We start from the raw sequence: 21,430 nt of genomic DNA, 5'->3' as shown, positions 1-21,430 counted from the left end.
TAGTGCCATAAACAATGATGGAACTGAGTAAGAGGGATGGTGGATGGGGGAGTGATAATGATGTAATACAGTATGCAGGTAATCTGGGATAACTTGTAAAGACTAGAGAATGTGTAGTATAAAGGTCTGACGTAAAGTGTTGACATGGGACCGAGTACAGTAACTCCCACACAGTGATGTAAGAAAATACATGACCCACAACTAGGGGTCAGTGTAGTGTTGGACAGAGCCGTGGGTAGAAGCAAACGTGAATATAGCTCATAGCTTCGACCTTTAATCTACTTCTCTATAGAGTTTCTAGTAGTTAATAAATACTTGCTACTAACTAATTAAGATTATGAATACCTTAATAAAACCTACTAAACTATGCCCAACATCTTACAAAACATTAGGCATAATTTTGATTTTCGGTGGCAGTGCAAAATCACTTTGTTACACATTGTTATTAATCGCTCCTGATTTCTATTTCTATTAACTTCCAATAATCCCTCTCCCTGTTACTTACATTTGGTCTCCTTGGGCGGAATTCTCTGACCCCGGGGGTCGAGGAATCGCCTGGGGCCGGCGTAAATCCCGCCCCCGCCGTGGCCGGAATTCTCCGCCACCCGGGTATCGGCGGGGGCGGGAATCACACCCCGCCGATTGGCGGGCCCCCCACGGCGATTCTCCGGCCCGCAATGGGCCGAAGTCCCGCCGCTGTCAGGCCTCTCCCAACGACGTGGTTTAAACCACCTCTGTGCCGGCGGGAGCAGGCGGTGCGAGCGGGCCCCCGGGGTCCTGGGGGGGGGGGCGCGGGGGAATCTGACCCCGGGGGGTGTCCCCACGGTAGCCTGGCCCGCGATCGGGGCCCACCGATCGGCGGGCGGACCTGTGCCGTGGGGCCACTCTTTTTCTTCCGCCACGGTCTACACCTTGGCGGAGGCGGAAGAGACCCCCTCCACCGCGCATGCGCCGGTGGTGACGTCAGCGACCGCTGACGCTCCGGCGCATGCGCGGACTCACGCCAGGCGGCGTGGCACCAAAGGCCGTGGGCACCAGTCGGCGGAGCGTAAGTCACTCCGGGGCGGGACTAGCCCCTAAAGGTGCGGAGAATTCCGCACCTTTGGGGAGGCCCTACGCTGGAGTGGTTGGCGCCACTCTGCTACGCCGGGACCCCCCGCCCCGCCATGTAGGGGAGAATTTCACCCCTTATCTTTATCTGCCTATTGCTCTGCACCCTATTACATAGAGTCATAGAAATATGGGCGAGATTCACCTGAATCCCAACGATGGCCCGATGCCGTCGTAAAAAACGGTGCGAACCACTCCGGTGTCATGCCGACCGGAAGTTGCGGAATCCTTGGCACTTCCAGGGGTTGGCGCCACCCCAGCCGCCGTCGAAGGGCCGGCGCGAGTTAGTGTATGCGCAAAATCGCTGGCGTGGTTCCGCGCATTCGCAGATGGGCCGGCGTATTCTAGCGCATGCACAGGGATGTGTCTTCTCCCTGCTGGCCATGGCGGAGCCCAACAGGGACCAGCGCGGAAGGAAGGAGTGCCCCCATGGCACAGGCCCGCCCGCAGATCGGTGGGCCTGTGCCGTGGGGCCACCGTTTAAATCAACCTCCTTGTTACTGAGAAAAAAGATGCTGGCCGAAAAGATTTTCAGCGAGTACTTTGAATGGTTCTTGTGGACCTGTAAACCAGCTGCATGCTATGAGTAATATACTATGAAGCATAAAATAGCAGCTGTATTTCTCACACCATGTGGTAGCTTTAACATTGAAAATACATATTGTAGCAATTCCTTCAGGAAAAGCAGGTATTGGAAGTGCGTATAATGTGTGTTTAATGAAATGTATGTCTTGTTTACTGAATGTGATGCATAATATAAATGGATATGTGCAATATTAAAAATTTATGAAGGGCAGTTGAGATGTATGTATAGGTTGGGGATTAAAAATTATATAAAGGATCTGAATGCAGTAGTGGACAAAATGCAGCCCATTTAAATAGTTCACATACAGAAGTAAAATATTTCTTATAAAAATCAACAGCTAAATAAAAATAACTATCATTTAAAAATAACACATCTAAAAATTAGCATGTGTAGCATTATATCTTGGGGACAGAATTGCACAATTTAGTAATATTTTAAAATTGTATTTTTGATCTTACATACTTCATTAACTGGGCTGAATATGAAGAAAGATTATCTACTTATTATGTGCTGATTTTTGTTTTGCTAGTTTGTTGTTAGAATCTATCCAATTACATGCAGGTAACATGTAACAAATGAACATTGATGTGTGTAGTACTGATGACAAAGAAGTTCCAAAGGATTTTTCGTTAATGTATTATTTGACTGTGCTAAACTGTGATGACTATTTTCCCATTCATTAGTGGTCAAATTAAAAATTACCATCTTGATACCTGATTTCTTTTCCCTTGTAGTCTTCATTAAAGCGACGAGGAAGTAAAGATCTGCAAAAAACTGAAAAGAAATCCCAACCGGTCACTCATGAGGTATTGTGATTATGCTTTGACATTGAACAATTTCACAACCATCAGCAATATATATGTTTATATTATATAAAATAATCTATATCGATAATAGAGAACATTTATTTGCAAAATCGAATCATCGCACTTTGTATGAAATTATTGTCAGAGGGAGATTGATTGAAATATGCGAATGTGAAATATACATTAGCAATATCAATAAAATGTTTTATCTTTTTGACAGTAGTATGTCAATTTTTCTAGAGAGTTTTGAAGACTGGTTGCTGTGTGATTACAGACCACTATTTGTAACAGAAACTAAAAGATGCAATATTTTGTATTTTTTAAAGGATTAATTATTGAAATTTGTATTTACAAAGCATAAGGGGGCATATAGTAGCACTGAAAAATTGCAGCGCTAATCTTATTGTCTCATTCACCGTCCAATAGGTTCACTGGTATTTCCAGATGACCTTGGAATTGGGCAGCTGGAGTGACTAAGTGGTTCAAGCTGACACCACATTGGGCATGTAGATGGGGGTTGCATGATGTACCGTATATGGGAACGCAATACAATTCTCCAGTCCTAATGAGCAGAATGTGTGCAGAACACACTGTACACATTAGTACTAGATGTAGAGTAGCCTAACTAATATTCTTTAAAGGGATCGTTGCAGAGTGATCACAGCTCAGAAAATGGCACCATTAAGTTTTAAAGATACTTGTGAGTTGCAAAGAGCATTAAAGCCTACATAAATATTTCCCATTGACTGTTGGTCCCTCATGTACTCACACTCATCACTTCCCCACCAACACACGTCCCATGATTGCCTCTCCTGTTATGTTTTCACTTCCAGCTCAGTCCTGGGGAGAAGTTACCGAATTTCGACTAAGCTGTTTTTGAGTGTTGATTCAACAACTGCACCTCTCTATTTCAAATTAAGTCCAAGCATTAAAATGGCTCAGACCTGACATGAGGACATGAAGGGGGTGACATAGTCACTGCCCACCCTAGACTTCACCAAAGTAAACAGCAGCATCATGAAGTTATAAATTTATTACAATGTCCTTCGCTTTGAATCTCTTCTAGCCTATATTTTTAGATGTCCTTCACTGCTTAATGCTAGCAGTGGCAGTGTAAATTCAGCATTAAGCACAGGACGTATGATCAAAATTGCCAACATCAATTACCACTCCAAACCTGTGCATGTTTGGTTGGGCATGAGGTCACCTCAGCAGTCTCACCAAAAGCCAACAAGATGTATATTTCCAGATTTTGGGCAATTAACATCCAATAATTAGCATGCAACCTTTTGGAAAATGTTAAGGGAGTGCAGATTCCCTTTCAATGTTCTTTATTATTAATTCATCACATGTGGGCATAGCTGGCATGGTAAGGTATTATTGCACATCACTAATTGCTCTCGGGAAGGTGGCAGTGAGCTATCTTCTTGGACCGCTGCAGTCCTTCAGGTGCAGATATACTCACAGGAAGGGAACTCCAGGCTTTTGACCAAGCAACAGTGAAGGAATGGCAATATATTTTCAAGTCAGAATGGTGTGTGACTTGGAGAGGAGCTTGATGGTGATGGTGTTCCCAAACATCTGCTGCCCTTGGCCTTCTAGGTTTTAGAAGTCATGGGTTTGGAAGCTGTTCTTGAATGGGCCTTGGTAAGTTGCATCTTGTATATTGTGCACGCTGCTGCCACTGTGTTGCTGACAAAGGGAGATGTTTAACGTGGTGAATAGTATGCCAGTCAAACTGGCTGTTTTTTCATAGATGGTGTTGAGCTTCTTGAGTGTTGTTAGAGCAGCACTCATACAGGCAAATGGAGAATATTACATCACACTCCTGACTTGTACCTTGTAGATGATGGATGGGCTTTGGGGAGTCAGGAGGTAAATTATTCACCACAGGATTCCCAGCCTCTTATGTAGTTTTATAGCCACAGTATTTGTATGGCTGGCTCAGTTAATTTTCTGGTTAGTGGTAATTCTCAGGGTGTTGATGGAGGAAATTTAGCTTTGATAATGCTATTGAATGTGAAGGGATGATGGTTAGATTTCCTCTTGCTGGAGATGATTATTGGCTGGCATTTGTGTGGCAGAAATATGACTTGCCACTTTGCATCCCAAGCCCAAATATTCTCCAGGTCTTTTCTGCATGTGGGCACAAACTGCTTCACATTCAGAGGACTTGTGAATGGTTTTGAACTCTCTGCAATCATCTGCAAACATTCCTATTTCTGATGTTACGATGGAAGAAAGACCATTTATGAAGTAGCTGAGGATGGTTGGGTTTAAGACACTGTGCTGAGGATCTCTTGCAGCTGAGGTGATTGACTTACAACAATCTTCCTTTTTGCTAGGTAATGCTCCAACCACGAGTGAGTTTTTCCGTAGAATCCCTACTGTGCAGAAGGAAGCCATTCGGCCCATTGAGTCTGTTCTGCCCCTCTGAAAGAATACTCTACCTCGGCCCACACCCCCGCCCTATCCCCGTAACCCCGCACATTTAACACGCCCATTCACCTCACCTGCCCACCTTTGGACTGTGAGAGGAAACCGGAGCACCTGGAGGAAACCCATGCAGTCACGGGAAGAACGTGCAACTCCATACAGTCAATCAAAACTGAAATCAAACTAGAGTCCCTAGCACTATGATGCAGCAGTGCTAACCATTGTACCACCGTGCTGCCCTGATTCCCTTTATTTGACCCTTTTTCCCATGCCCTTCAATTTTATGAGATATCCACTGTGACAAGACTGACCTTTATTTGAAAGTTTGTTTGCCCTTCAGTAATTTTGACAGGGTCTAATGCGCAGTCTGCAATTACTTATTATTTTACTTTCAAGTGTCAGTCTAGGGATCCTTATCAGAGTCACATGGTATTTATTATTCCTGCAGGATGGTCAGCTTGCATCTCCAGCATATGTGATGTACTGTCAACTACCCTGTGGTCATGTATATTAACTACAGTAATTGTTCTGCAGATATATGTGCCTCAAAAGGTCACACTTCACCAGAAATCTTGTGACAGATTTGTGCCAATTGTTGGAAATAGAGCTGCAACAAGGTTCCAACATGAACATAGCATTGTTAGTAACAGAGGAACCTCTCAATGTCTGTATAGCAGGATTCTCCATGCTACTCACAGAGGACCCCACCCTCTAGTTGGGTTGCCATTCACAGGTGCATATATCAGGTAACTGATGCACTGTTTCCAAGAGGCAGCCAAATGACCTCCATCCCTATGGACAATCAGCAGTACTGAAGCTGCAGTGCAAAATTCTTTAATGGATTTCCTCAGCTAAGGTGGTCATAAATGGAGGAACTCCAATGCCTAAATGATTTGGAAGGGGTATAGCTCCTTTGCCATATAGTGTGTGTGATCATGAGCACCGAACCCCACCTGCCAATGCCCTATCTTTTGACAGTAAACTTTGCCTTAATCTGCAGATAAGCAAGAGTACTTTAAATAGCAAAGATGTTTGTTTGGTTGCTTCAGAGGAGGCCAAAGATATCTTAAGATACTTGTTAGATGTTGGCTGAAGATCACTGCAACCAGGTGCATACAGCCACCGGCATCATAAATAAGCTTGCAATTTGGTCCCGAGAGTTAGACTTTTCAGACAGTGCGTTGTAATATAGTCTGTAAAAGCCTTCTATTTCACCATGGTGTTCTGCATGTTGCAGAATTTTGCCCTGAAAAAATGCATCAGCATTAACCCATTGCAAGGAGGCATGGAACTTGCCATTACCAGAAGAAAATGCCCATAAACAGGAGAACATAAAATAAATAATTCTAGAAAAGGCAACTGACAGGCAGTGAATGGATGATTGTCATTCGGATCCACTTGGGACTGAGGTGACCATCTTACCTTCTTGAGTTGGTCTTCAGGTACTGCCTCTGACTTGGAGGAAGCCACAGGCACTGCCTAGTTCTATACAATTGTTTTGTCTGACTAGCCAATGGAGGGACGCTGCTTAAAGCTGTATAGCAGATCAGAGAGCACTCTCATCACTGTCAACACCCACCTGTCTTTTGTTGTGTGAGAACAGATCTGATGGCAACAGTGAGACCTGTGAAGTCTTTTGTGTTCATTCTGTCAATGTGCTTTACAAATATTTGGAAAATAGAGGAGAAAGCACACTTGACAGTAAAGTCAGAGTTCTGCCTTTGGGTGACCTCGGCAGATATTCCTAAAGTTGCCGATGTTCCACTCATCAGGATGGTTCTCTGGCTGCATTGCTCCTGGTGCCGATCCCGCTAATGTCAGGAGAACAGTGGCAGAGCCCCAAAATGGGATTCACACCGGGTGCCAGTTTGACATTCTCCCTGCCCAATCGAGCGGCCTGATCAGGATCTCACTCCGAAAAGGCGAGAACCTGATCACACCTCATTTGCATTCATTTTAATCTGATTAGCGAGATTAAAGTAGAATTCAGCAGCATCCCTAAAGTCATTTACATTCATGCCAGTGGGAAGTCATGCGGGCGCCATTCATTAATGAGGTTATTCATGAAGGCCCCTTCAACAGGGAAAGCACTCTATGGTCATCTGGGACTATGGCGACTTTACCTTTAAGAAAGCGAGGACCAGGTGCCATGGCCTCCAAGGGGGAGTAAGGAGCTGAGTACTCTCTCCATTTACCTCTGTGCAACCCAAGGGCACCATAGCTGCTGACCGGTGCTGTGGGGGGTCCTTCATGGAGGTTTGGGGGTCCTTCATGGAGGTTTGGAGGGTTGGCTGTGGGTCACCCTGGGGGGAGGGGAGGAGGAAGGTTTTGGGTATGTGAAGCATCAAAGACAGCTTTAATGAATCCCCACATCCTTCCTGTTCAAAATGACACTTAGTAATTTTTCGGGCAAATTTTTTGTGACGGCACAGTGGTTAGCACTGCTGCCTCACAGTGCCAGTGACCCAGGTTCAATTAAGGCTTGGGGTGACTGTGTGGAGTTTACACTTTCTCCCGTGCCTGCATGGGTTTCCTCCGGGTGCTCCGGTTTCCTCCACAGTCCAAAGATGTGCAGGTTAGGTGGATGCTTAATTGCCCCTTCGTGTTCAAAGGATATGCAGGTTAGGTGGGGTTATGGAGATGGGGTGGGGGAATGGCCTGGGTGGGGTGCTCTTTCAAAGGATCGGTGAAAATTTAATGGACCTACTGGCCTCATTTTGTGGGGTTATGGGGTTACGGGGATAGGGCAGAAGAGTGAACCTGGGTGGGGTGCTCTTACAAAGCATCGGTGCTGACTCAGTGGACCGACTAGCCTCCTTCTGCACAGTAGGAATTCTTTGATTCTAATTGCGCCTACCTTGTTGTGAGGGTGGTGCCCTGCCAGCTGGATGTAGTCCCAAGTTTGGCCTCCATTCCCGGTGGTGCTGCTGAGACTGAAGAGCTGCCAGCCCTTCGGTTGGTCATACGACCATAGATACAGGAGCAAAATAGGTCATTTGGCCATCGAGTCTGCTCTGCTTTCGATCATGGCTGATATGTTCCTCATCCAAATTTTCCTGCCTTCTCTCAGGTAGTCCTGATCCCCTTATTAATTAATAGGGGCGGTTTAGTTCACTTGTCTAGACAGCTGGTTCGTGATGCAGAGCAAGGCCAGCATCACGGGTTAAATTCCCATACCGATAGATTATTTATGAAGGCCCGCATTCTCAACCTTGCCCCATGCTTGAGGTGTGATGATCCTCAGGTTAAATCACCACCAGTCAGCCCGCCCCTTCGAAGGGCACAGCAACCTATGGTCATCTGGGACTATGGCGACTTTACCTTTATTAATCAAGCAGTTATCTATCTCTGTGTTAAAGACAATCAGTGACATAGCTTCCACAGCCTTCTGATGCAGTGCATTCCACAGATTCATCACCCTCTGGGTGAAGAAATTCCTCCTCATCTTCGTTTTAAAGGATCGCCCCTTCAGTCTGAGGCTCTGCCCTTGGGTCTAGTCTCGCCTACTGGTGGAAAATCTTCTCCATGTCTTCTCTATCTTCTCCATGCCTCTTAGTATTCTCTAAGTTTCAACGAGATCCTGCATTATCCTTCTAAACTTCAACGAGTACAGACAGAGTCCTCAACCGCTCCACACATGACAAGCCCTTCATTCCCAGGATCATTCTTACGCACCTCCCCTTGACCCCCTCCAAGGCCAGCACATCCTTCCTTAGATAAGGGGCCCGAAACTGCACATAATATTCCAAATGGGGTTTGACCGAGCCTTATACAGCCTCAGAAATACATCCCTGCTCTTGTATTCTAGCCCTCTTGAAATGAATGCTGACATTGCATTTGCCTTCCTAACTGCTGACTGAATCTGCTTGTTAACCTTTAGAGAATCCTGAATCAGGACTCCTAAGTTCTTTTGTGCTTCAGATTTCCGAAGCCTTTCCCCATTTAGAAAATAGTCTGTGCCTCTTCTTCCTACCAAAGTGCATAACCTCAGAATTTTCCACATTAACATCTATCTGCCACTAATTTGCCCACTCTCCTAGCCTGTCCAAGTCCTTCTGCAGCATCCCCATTCCTCAACATGACCTGTCCTCTACATTTCTTTCTATCATCGCAAACCTAGCAACAATGCCCTCAGTTCTTTCTTTCAAGTCGTTAATATATACCATGAATAGTTGTGGTCCCAGCACCGACCGCTGAGGCACACCATTAGTCTCTGGCTGCCATCCTGGAAAGATCCCTTAATCCCCACTCTCTGCCTTCTGCCAGTCAGCAAATCCTCTATTCATGCCAGAACCTTGATCCTAACAGCATGGGCTCTTATCTTATTTATCAGCTGCCTGTATGGCACCTTGTCAAAGACCTCTGGAAATCCAAATAGATCACTTCCACTTGCTATTCTTTGTCTAGTTTCTTCATTACCTCCTCAAAGAATTCTAACATTTGTCAGGCATGACCTCCTCTTGACAAAGCTGTGCTAACTCAGCCCTATTTTACCATGCACTTTCAAGTACTCCGCAATCTCATCCTTAATTATGGGCTCTAAAATCTTACCAACGACCAAAGTCAGGCTAACCGGCCTATAATTTCCCATCTTCTGCTTCCCTCCCTTCTTAAACAGGGATGTTACATTAGCCACCTTCCAGTCCTCTGGGACCCTCTGTGACTCCAGTGATTCCTGAAAGATCATCACTAATGCCTCTACAATCTCCTCAGATATCTCCTTCAGAACCCTAGGGTGTAATCGATCCAGTCCGGGTGATTTATCCACCTTCAGACCGTTCTGCTTCCCCAGCATCTCCTTAGTGATGGCCATTACACTGACCTCTGCCTCCCTGACTCTTGAAATTTTGGTATGCCACTGATGTCTTCTACTGTAATCATAATAATAATAATCTTTATTGTCACAAGTAGGCTTACATTAACACTGCAATGAAGTTACTGTGAAAAGCCCCTAGTTGCCAGATTCTGGTGCCTGTTCGGGTACACAGAGGTGAATTCAGAATGTTCAATTCACCTAATAGCATGTCTTTCGGGACTTGTGGGAGGTAAGCAGAGCACCCGGAGGAAACCCACGCAGACACAGGGAGAAGTTGCAGACTCCGCACAGACAGTGTCCCAAGCCGGGAATTGAACCTGAGATCCTGGCACTGTGAAGCAACAGTGCTAACCACTGTGCTCCCGTACCACCATGAAGACTGATTCAAAGTACCAATTCAATTCCTCTGCCATTTCTTTGCTCCCCATTCCTACTTTTCCAACCTCATTTTCGAGTGATACAGTGGCCATTCTTGACTCTTACCTTTTATATGTCGAAAAAACTCTAGCAATCTTTTTTACACTCATGGGCGGGATTCCCCCGTAACTTATTCCGTGGGCATAATGCTAGCTTGGCAGTGCCACCCAGAAACCCTGGCAGTGCCAGGGTACCATCCAGATGGCACTCCCAGGGTGCCAGACTGGTAGTGCCAAAGTGCCTGGGAGACAGTGCTAAGGTGCTTGGTAGACACCAGCAATGCCAGGGTGCCAGCGTGGCCAGATGCCGATCACCCAGGGAATCTTACAGGTGCCATTCTGCCTGATCCACATTTGTGGGGATCAGTGCTAAACAGTGCCTGGCTGGGGTCTCCTCGGCAAGGCCGATCGATGTCGGGTGGCCGTTCAATCTGGCGACGGCATAACTAAGTGAGCTTTTTAGCTCTTTTAGCTATACGAACCTAGGCCTGTTCTGGGCGTGATTCAGATCGCTAAATCTCGCGAGATCCCATTAGGTCTCGCATAGCGTAACGACGAACGGGAATCTTGGAAGAGGCCTCTCCCGGGATCTACCGCTCTTGCCATTCCAATTATGGTGGAACATGACTGGTAAATTGCCCCATATTTCATCTCCTCCCCTATTGCTTTTTTAGTTGCCTTCTGCTTGCTTTTAAAGGCTTCCCAACCCACTGGCTTCCTATTAATCCTCGCCACATTGTATGCTTTTTCTTTTGCTTTTATGCTGTCCCTGACTTCTCTTGATAGCTATGGTTGCTTTGTCCGCCCCTTAGTATGTTTCCTCCTCCTTGGGATGAAATTTTGTTGTGACTCCTGAATAATCCCCCAAAGCTCCTGCCATTGCTGTTCCACTGTCTTTCTGCTAGGCTCCTTTTCCAATCAACTCTGGCCAGTTCTTCCTCTGTCTTTTGAGTTATCTTTATTTAATTGTAATACCGTTACATCTGATTGCAGCTTCTCCCTCTCAAACTGCAGGGTAAATTCTATCATATTGTGGTCACTGTCCCTGACGGTTCCTTCACCATGCATTCCCTAATCAAGTCTGCCTCATTACACATCACCAAATCCAGAATTGCCTGTTCCCTAGTCGGCTCTAATGCAACCTGCTCCAAAAGAAAATCTTGTAGACATTCCACAAATTCCTTTTCTTGGGATACTCTACCAACCTGATTTTCCCAGTCCACCTGCATATTGAAGTCCTCCATGATTATTGTAATATTGCCTTTTCTATCTCCTGATTTATTTTCTGCCCCACATCCTGACCACTGCTAGGGGGCCTATACATAACTCCCATCAGGGTATTTTTTTCCGTTTGAGGTTCCTCAACTCTACCCACACAGATTCTACGCCTTCTGACCCTTTTTCCCTTCTTGCCCTTGATTTAATTGTATTTCTTACTAACGATGCAACCCCACCCCCTTTGCCCATCTGCCTGTCCTTTCGATAGAACACATATTCTTGGATATTTCTATCTCAGCCTAGATTCCCTTGCAGCCACGTCTCTGTGATGCTCACAACATCGTACCCAGCAATTTCAATGTGCGCTACAAGCTCATTTACCATGTTTCGTAAACTGCGCGCATTAAGTACAACACCCTGCATTGACGACCCCCTTCTCATAGTTGCTGCCTTACCTGCTGTGCGTGAAGTTAAATTCCCGCTGTTTTCCATATTTTCTGTTCTATTATTTGTTCTGGAAACTTTACTAACCTCTCCTGAGCCCACTTCCATCCCATCTAACCCCCATGGTGCCAATGTCCCATGAATTCAAACCCACTTCTCCCATACTAATCTTTGAGCCACGCATTTAACTCATTAATCTTATTGACCCTGTGCCAATTAGCTCGTGGCTCAGGTAGTAATCCAGAGATTATTACCTTTATGGTTCAGCTTTTTAATTTAACCCCCAGCTGCTCATATTCCTTCAGCAGAACCTCTATCACTGTTCTACCTATATCGTTGGTACCTACGAGGACCACGACAACTGGAATTTTACCCTCCAACTCAAGGTCCTCTGCAGCCCAGATAAGATATCCTGAACCTGAACACCAGGTAGGCAACACAACCTTCGGGCCACAGAGAACAGTGTCAATGCCCCTAACTATACTATCCCGATTACAACTACATTTCTTTTCTCTTCCCCCCCACTTGAATGGCTCCCTGTACCACGATGCTGTGGTCAGTTTGCTCGTTCTCCCCACAGTCCCCACTCTCATGCATACAGGGAGCAAGAATCTCAAACCTGTTGGACAAAGACAAGGGCTGAGGCTCCTGCAGCTCTACCATCTGAATCTCTCTACCTGCTTCACTCATAGTCAAACCCTCAGGTAGTTAATCTAAGCGATGTTACTGCCTCTTGAAACTCAGCATTCAGGTAGCTCTCCTCCCTTCCTGATATGTCACAGTATCCGAAGCTCAGGCTCCAGCTCATCAACCCTGAACCGAAGTTCCTCAAGCAACAACGCTTGCTCTTGGAGCAGGATCTCTGCCCTTAAAGGGAAGAGTCACTACAGCAATTAGCAACTGGACGGGCCCAAAATGCAGCCTGAATCCCATAAACAGGCAAGGCAGAGTTCCCCCCCAAATCCCCACCCCCATCCTCGCTGTCGGGCCCATCATCGGAGCCCCCACCACTTTGTCGAAATTCAGCCCAATGTCTGCATTATCTTCTCCTTTGTAAAGATAATCACATAGTGTTACTTCTGCCTCCACACACAAGTTAACCTTTTTTGGTCTTTAATAAATCCTATTCTTTCTTTAATTATCCACTTTCTCTTCATGTATTTATAAATCATCTTTGGGTTTTCCTTGAATTTACTTACCAATATTTTTGTTGTTCCTTTCGTAATTTCCTTCTGTATTTTCATTCTGGATGGTGGGTTGGGGGGGGGGGGGGGGGGGGCAGGGAGGGTGGCCCTTCTCACAGGATTCCTGGTGGTGGGTGATGGGTTCAATGGGCAATCCCATTGGCAGTGGCCGGACCCGAAGATCCCGCCATCCACCGACGGCAGTCTGCCTCCCACCAATGAGAAACACTCTGCGGGGGAGGGGTGGAAAATCCCCCCATGGACTTTATTCAGACTTTTTACAGCACTGAGCCTGCACAATTTGTTGACGTTTTCTTTAATTTTGTCCGATGTTATCCTTTACGCTCTTTGACATTCAGGGGGCTCTCAGTTTGGGAATCCATTCATTTCCTTCGTGCAAAAACATTTGTTCTGAATCCACTTTGAATGCTTCACACTGACACTGATTTACATTCAAGTCATTCACTCATTATGGTCCACTTTCGTCCAGATGAGTGCAGCTCCAACAATATTCAATAAGTTTGATACCATCCAGAACAAAGCAGCCTGCAGCCTATCCACCACCTTATTTATGCCCTCCACCATTGGCACACAGTTTCAGCAGCATATACCATTTACAAGAGATAGTACAGCAATTTACTGAGCCCCTTTTTGACAGCACCTTCCAAACCAACAACTTCTACCACCTGGAAGGGCAAGGGCAGGAGATGCAAGGAAACATGACCACTTGCAACTTCCTTTGAACCATATCGCCATTCCTTCACTACCACTGGGTCAAAATCTTGGAACACCCTCCATAACAGCACAGTGGGTGTTCTCACTGTGATGGACGACGGCTGTTCAAGAAGCAGGCCCACCAACACCTTATCAGGGACAATTAGAGATGAGCAACATTTTATGAATTAATTTTTAAAAATCACACCTCGGGTTAGAATAATTGGCCTTTTTCCAGTTCAGAATTTATATTCACATGTCAGCTCCTTCCTTTGTGTGAGTGCTGGTTTAGCACAGTGGGCTAAACAGCTGGTTTGTAATGCAGAACAATGCCAGCAGCACGGGTTCAATTCCCGTACCGGCCTCCCCGAACAGGCGGCAGAGTGTGGCGACTAGCGGCTTTTCACAGCAACTTAATTGAAGCCTACTTGTGACAATAAGCGATAATTATTATTATGTCACTTCAGGTGTTGTTTGCCCCTCTCCCTGGTGTTGGTATTCCCATGGCAACAAACACTTAGACTGGGCTCTACTTTCAAGGAATTGCTACTTATAACTCGATTGCCATTCTACTTTTCTTTTTTTTAATAAACAATTTTATTGAGGTAGTTTTTGGCTTTATAAACAGTTACAGACATCATCAGAAAGGAAGCAAAAAAGGCAAAAATGTGCAAACATCCACGTACTTTCAATACTTCCACCGTAACATATTGCACAAGCCCGCTCCCCTCCCACCGGTACTACCCGCCATATTTTCCCTCCTACTCTACTCTAACCCCCCCCCTGCTGACGCTCACTCTCCCGCAAAGAAGTCAATAAATGGTTGCCACCTCCGGGTGAACCCCTGCACAGAACCCCTCAAGGCGAACTTGATTTTTTCCATCCCCAGGAAACTCGACATGTCCGCAAGCCACCACTCAGTCTTCGGGGGCTTTGAGTCCCTCCACGCCAATAATATTCGTCGCCGGGCTATCAGGGAAGCAAAGGCCAGCACATCGGCCTCTTTCTCCCCCTGGACGCCCGGGTCTTCCGAAACCCCAAAAATTGCCACCCCTGGGCTCATCACCACCCTTGTTTTTAGCACCTGGGACATGACCCCCGCAAATCCCTCCCAGTACCCCCTCAGCTCAGGGCATGCCCAGAACATGTGAACATGGTTCGCTGGTCCTCCCGCGCACCTAGCGCATTTGTCCTCTATCCCGAAAAATTTGCTCATCCGAGCCACCGTCATATGGGCCCGGTGAACGACCTTAAATTGGATCAGCCCGAGCCTAGCACATGTCGCGGTCGAGTTTACCCTACTCAGGGCCTCTGCCCACAGCCCATCCTCCATTTCCCCGCCTATCTCCTTCTCCCATTTAAGTTTCAGTTCCTCTGTCTGGGACCCTTCCTCCCTCATGAGCACCTTATAAATACCCGAGACTCTACCCTCCCCTTCATCCCTCCCAGAGACTATTCTGTCTAGGATCCCCATTGGCGGGAGGCGCGGGAAAGATGGGACCTGTCTACGAACAAAGTCCCGCAACTGTAGGTATCTAAAATCATTTCCCCTTACCACCCCAAATTTCTCCTCCAAGCTCCTCAAACTCGCGAAGCTCCCTTCCAGGAACATATCACCCACCCTTCCCGCCCCTGCTCGCCGCCATACTCGGAACCCCCCATCCATACTTCCGGGGGCAAACCGATGGTTGTCGCAGATTGGCGCCCAGACAGACGCCCCCATCTCCCCCACATGCCTCCTCCACTGGCCCCATATCCGCAGGGTCGCCACCACTACCGGGCTGGTGGTGTACTTGGCCGGCAGCAGCGGTAGAGGAGCCGTGACCAGGGCTTCCAAACTGGAGCCCCTGCACGAAGCCGCCTCCACCCGCTCCCAAATAGACCCCGTACCCACCATCCACTTCCTTATCATAGCGATGTTCGCCGCCCAGTAATAATTGACCAGACTCGGCAAAGCCAGCCCTCCCTCGCTGCGGTTCCTCTCCAACATCGCCTTCTTCACCCGCGGAGACTTTCCCGCCCAGACAAAGCTCATGATCAGCCCGTTAACTCTTTTGAAGAAGGACTGTGGGATAAAGATCGGGAGGCACTGAAAAATAAACAAAAATCGAGGGAGGATTGTCATCTTTACAGTCTGCACCCTCCCTGCCAGCGACAGCGGGAGTGCATCCCATCTCCGAAACTCTCCCTTCATTTGCTCCACCACCCTGGCCAAATTTAACTTATGCAGCCTGCCCCAGTCTCGTGCCACCTGGATTCCCAAATACCGGAAATTTTCCTCAACCAGCCTAAACGGTAGCCCTCTCAATTTGTTCTCCTGGCCCCTTGCCTGGACCACAAACATTTCACTCTTGACCGTATTTAATTTGTATCCTGAGAACTGGCCGAACTCCCTCAGCATTCCCAGTATAGTTCCCATCCCGGCCACTGGGTCCGACACGTACAGGAGCAGGTCGTCTGCATAAAGAGAAACCCTGTGTTCAACCCCGCCCCTCACCATCCCCTTCCAACCCTCTGCGGCTCTCAGCGCCATCGCCAGCGGCTCTATGGCCAGCGCAAACAGCAGCGGGGAGAGCGGGCAGCCCTGCCTGGTCCCTCGGTACAACCTAAAGTACTCCGACACTTCTCTGTTGGTCCTGACGCTGGCCCTCGGGGCCTGATATAATAATTTGATCCAATCCACCAATCCCTCCCCGAACCCAAACCGTCCGAGCACCTCCCATAGATAGTCCCACTCCACCCGGTCAAAGGCCTTCTCGGCGTCCATTGCCACCACTACCTCCACCTCTCTACCCGCCGGGGGCATCATTATCACGTTGAGCAATCTCCTCAGATTGGCCGCCAGCTGCCGACCTTTCACGAACCCCGTTTGATCCTCCCCAATCACCTCCGGTACACAGTCCTCCATTCTCCCCGCCAGTACCTTTGCCAGGAGCTTGGCGTCTACATTAATCAGGGAGATTGGCCTGTAGGACCCGCACACCTCCGGGTCTTTACCCCGCTTCAATATCAGAGATATGGTGGCTTGTGACATTGTCGGCGGCAGGGTCCCTCTGTCCCTTGCCTCATTGAAAACCCTCGCCAAGACCGGGCCCACCAGCTCAGAGAACTTCCTATAAAACTCTACTGGGTATCCATCCGGCCCCGGGGACTTCCCCGACTGCATGGCCTTTAGGCCCCCCAATACCTCCTCTACTCTAATCGGGGCGCCCAGCTCTTCCACTCGCCCCCCCCCAACTGTTGGGAATGTTAACCCGTCCAGAAACCTTTTCATCCCCTCCGGTTCTTCCGGCGGCTCCGAAGTATACAGCTTACGATAGAAGTCCCGGAATACCCTATTCAATTCTGCCGGATCCTCCACTTTGCGCCCCCCCTCGTCCCTCACTCTACCTATTCCCCTGGCCGCCTCCCTCCTCCTGAGTTGCTGCGCTAACAGTCTGATAGCCTTTTCCCCATACTCGTACACCACTCCCCTCGCCTTCCTAAGCTGTTCCACGGCCCTGCTCGTGGATAGTGCCCCCAGTTCCGCCTGTAGCCTCCGCCTTTCCCTGAGTAAAACCTCCCCCGGGGACTCCGCGTGCTCTTCATCTATCCGGCCCATTTCCCTGGCCAATCTATCCATCTCTGCCCGGTCTGCCTTGGCTTTGTGGGCCCCAATTGAAATCAGCTCCCCCCGCACTACTGCCTTTAGCGCCTCCCACACGGTCGCCGCTGAGACCTCCCCAGTGTCATTCACCTGCAGGTAATTTTTTATACATTTCCGAAGCCTCTCGCAGATCCCCTCCTCCGACAGCAGTCCCACATCTAGCCTCCATTGCGGGCGTTGATAACTCGCTCCCCCGAACTGCAGGTCCACCCAATGCGGGGCATGGTCTGAAATGGTAATTGCTGAGTATTCCGTGTTCTTTACCTCCCCCATACAGTCCCTGCTTATTACAAAGAAATCTATCCTGGAATATACTTTATGGACGTGCGAGTAAAACGAGTAGCCCCTTCCTGTTGGCTGTCCCTCTCTCCAGGGGTCCACTGCCCCCATTTGCCCCATAAACCCTTTCAGCTCCCTTGCCATTGCTGAGAGTCTACCCGTTCTGGGACACGACCGATCCAAAGTCGGGTCAAGGACCATGTTAAAGTCCCCTCCCATTATTAGCCTGCGAGAATCCAAGTCCGGGATCTTCCCCAGCACTCTTTTAATAAAGTCCACGTCATCCCAGTTCGGGGCATATATATTCACCAGCACCACCCTTCTCCCCTCCAGTCTGCCCCGTACCATCAGGTATCTGCCCCCCCTGTCTGCAGATATGCCCTCTGCCTCAAATTGCACGCGCTTGTTGATCATGATTGCCACCCCTCTGGACTTCGAGTCCAAGTCCGAGTGGAAGACCTGGCTAATCCAGCCCTTCCTTCGCCTGGTCTGGTCTGACACTTTCAGATGTGTCTCCTGCAACATAATTACGTCCGCCCTCAGGGCCCGCAAGTGCGCGAACACCCGCGCCCTCTTAACCGGCCCATTCAGTCCCTTGACGTTCCAGGTGATCAGCCTGGTCGGGGGGCACATCCCACCCCCCCCACCCCGCCGGTCAGCCATAGCCTTTCTCGGGCCGGCCCCTGACCCGTGCGTCGCGCCATTCCTGGCCCGCCCTTTGGCTGCCTCCACCCTCGACCTCCTTTCCAGTGCCTATTTCAAGTCCCTCTCCCGTCAGCAGAACAACCCCCCCCTCCCCTAACCCCATCCCCCGATACTCCCACCCCCGCCATCTCCTGGCTGTAACTTCCCCCCCCATCTGACTTCCTTGACTAGCCAATCTGCTAGCCCGGTGACTCAACACTCCGGCGCCTTCCTGTCCCATTCCCCTTGTTCCCCCGTCCTCCTCCCCCCCCCACTGGGGCAAGCCGGTTCCAGTGTCTTCCACGAGCTGCACAAAAAGCCCAAACAGGAAAAAAAAACATAAAAATGGAAAAAACCACAGAAAAAAGAGAAAAAGCACATAAATGTCCATGAACAAAGGAAAGAGTCACAAATGTTCCGCTTGGCCCCTTTGGCCCAGCAAACCGTTGAGCAGCGGTCCAGGCACATTCGGCGTTCCTTCCCACAAAAATCCTCGGGCCCTAACTCGCGTCCTTGGGGCCTCCTTTCGGGACCAGCCCCAGGTCCCTCACAAAATCCATCGCTTCTTCGGGCTCGGAGAAGTAGTGGTGTTGACCCTGGTGCGTGACCCATAGCCGGGCTGGGAACAGCAGACCAAACTTCACGTGCTTCTTGAACAGCACCTCCTTGACATTCTTAAAGGCTGCTCGCCGCCGAGCCACCTCCTGGCTTAGATCCTGATAAATGCGGAGAACACTGTTGTTCCACGTGCTGCTCCTGGCGCTCTTTGCCCACTGCAGCACCCGCTCCTTGTCCACGAACCTGTGGAACCTAATCACCATCGGGCGGGGGGGTCCGCCCGGCCGCCCCTGCCTTGCCTGCACTCTGTGTGCCCCCTCCAGCTCCAGCGGTCGTGGAAAGGCTTCGGCTCCCATCAGCTGCTTCAGCAGGTCTGCTACAAACGCTGCAGCATCAGCTCCCTCCGCCCCCTCCGGGAGGCCGACCATCCTCAGATTGTTCCTGCGGACTCTATTCTCCAGCTCCTCCACTCTGTCCAGCAGTCTTCTCTGCCGCTTTTTCAGGCCGTCCACTTCTATCGCTGCAACCGTTTGCGCATCCGCCTGCTCCTCCACCGCCTCCCAGCTCCTTAACTTTAACATCCTGGGCGCATTCTACTTTTCTAACCATGAACAGGTCCACATACCTTTACCTCTGGTTCTTCTCTAGCCGCTGAAAGACAGAGATATGTTCTTGTTAACCATGGTGCTGCTTTTACTAGTTAGCCTCTCATACTATTTCCAACAGGATCTCTTTCTCCTCTCACACTCATTTCTGCGATGTTTACCTTCAGATTTACTTTCTCTAATCTCACTGTTTCTCATTGACAACTTTTACCTGTTGATCCGACACAGGTTCACTCCCCCTAAAAATAAACTCTTGATAGTCTGTACAAGGATTGAGCCTGAGCACCACAAACTTATGAAAGATATTGGGTGGGATTCTCCCAGCCCTGGGCCGGGCCGGAGAATCCCCGCGAATGGGCAAGCTGCCCCGACGCCGGCAAGCGATTCTCCGCAGAGCGTGGCGCTGGTTGCGGGCCGCTCTACGGATGGGCCTAGCAACCCCCAGAAAAGAGCCGAGTCCTGCCGGCGCCGTTCTAACCTGCTCTGGACCAGCGGGACCTTGGCCTGGAAGGGTCGGGTGGTGGCCCGTGGAGGGGGCCCATCGATCAGTGGGCCGGCCTCTGTGGCTGGGGGCCTCCTTTCCTATGCACCGGCCCCTGTAGTCCTGCACCATGTTGCGCCGGGGCCAGTGCGTTGAAGGAGGCCACTGCGCATGCACGCATTGGCGCCGGCGCCATTGCGCATGTCCTCGTTGGCACCGGCGCAACTGCGCATGCACGGATCCCGCGGTGCACAGTTACGCCAGGATCGGCAGCTGGAGCGGTGCAAACCGCTCCAGTGCCGTGCTGGCCCCCTGTAGGGGCCAGAATTAGTCCTCGGAGCGGCTAGTCCATGCCGTTGGAAAATGCAACGGAGTTCACGACGGCATGGGCACTCTGCCGCGGGATGGGAGAATCCCGCCCAGCACTCCTGATAATGAAGCAATGCCTCAGTACATTGAAGTGTCGATCTGAATTATGCACTCAAGGTTTACAGATTGGGACTTGAAGTGAGAAGCTTCAGACTCAATTATGATCACAATACCAGCTGAGCTAATTTATTACTGGCAGAATTCACAACAGCCCAATTACTGATTACTGCATTAATTAGTCCAATCTCCTATATTACCAGTAATATCACCACAATACTACATGTCTAATAATAAGAGTGGGGAGATGATGGCTTGTATAAAACACTGGTTAGATCACAGCCAGAGTACTGCATGCTCTGAACACTGCATTACTAGAAGAATGGGGCGCATAGTGGCACAGTAGTCAGCACTGCTGTCTCACAGCATCAGGGTCCCCGGTTCAATTACAGCTTTGGGAATTGTCTGCGCGGTGTTTGCACCTTCTCCCCGTGTCTATGTGGGATTCCTCTGGGTTCTCCGGTTTCCTGCCACAGTCCAAAGATGTGCAGGTTAGGTGGATTGGCCATGGTAAAATTGCCCCTTAGTGTCCGGGGTGTCCAGGCTATGTGGAGCTCTGGGAATAGGGCAGGGGGAATGGGCCTAAGTAGGGTGCTGTTTCAGACAGTCGGTGCAGACTTGACGGGCCGAATAGCCTCCTTCTGCACTGAAGAGACTCTGGGCGCGATTCTCCGCAAATGCGGAGAGTCGTAAAGGCTGCCGTGAAACTGGCCGTGTTTCATGGCAGTCTCCGCGCCCCCTCCCGGGACCCGATTCTCCTCCCCGGACGGGGCTAGCAGCGGGGCCCCGTGAACCACGGCATGGCAGGCTTAGCGACCGACTTAGGGTCACGGCGGCTGACGTGCACGATGACATCAGCCGCGCATGCGCGGATTGGACGGCTCCAACCCGCGCATGCGCGGGCCGTCATGCCCTCAGCCGCCCCGCGGACTGATCCTGCGGGGCGGCGGAGGAACAAAGAGTGCGCGGGTTTCGGAACCGCTGCCCGCGATCGGTGCCCACCGATCACGGGCCCATGCCA

At 49.3% G+C, this 21,430-nt stretch overlaps 1 protein-coding gene across 1 annotated transcript in view; it reads left to right on the top strand.

The window, feature by feature from the left end:
* LOC119967360 (protein SOGA3) overlaps window positions 1–21,430 on the top strand; it is a 49,881-nt gene that overhangs the window by 21,120 nt on the left and 7,331 nt on the right. The window contains exon 5 of the mRNA XM_038799784.1: window positions 2,431–2,502. Within this exon, the coding sequence (XP_038655712.1) occupies window positions 2,431–2,502 (72 nt within the window). The remainder of the gene's footprint in view (window positions 1–2,430; window positions 2,503–21,430) is intronic.

This window comes from Scyliorhinus canicula, chromosome 6 (genome assembly GCF_902713615.1).
Source record: "Scyliorhinus canicula chromosome 6, sScyCan1.1, whole genome shotgun sequence".
NCBI lineage: Eukaryota > Metazoa > Chordata > Chondrichthyes > Carcharhiniformes > Scyliorhinidae > Scyliorhinus > Scyliorhinus canicula.
This window is presented reverse-complemented; position numbering and strand designations above follow the sequence as displayed.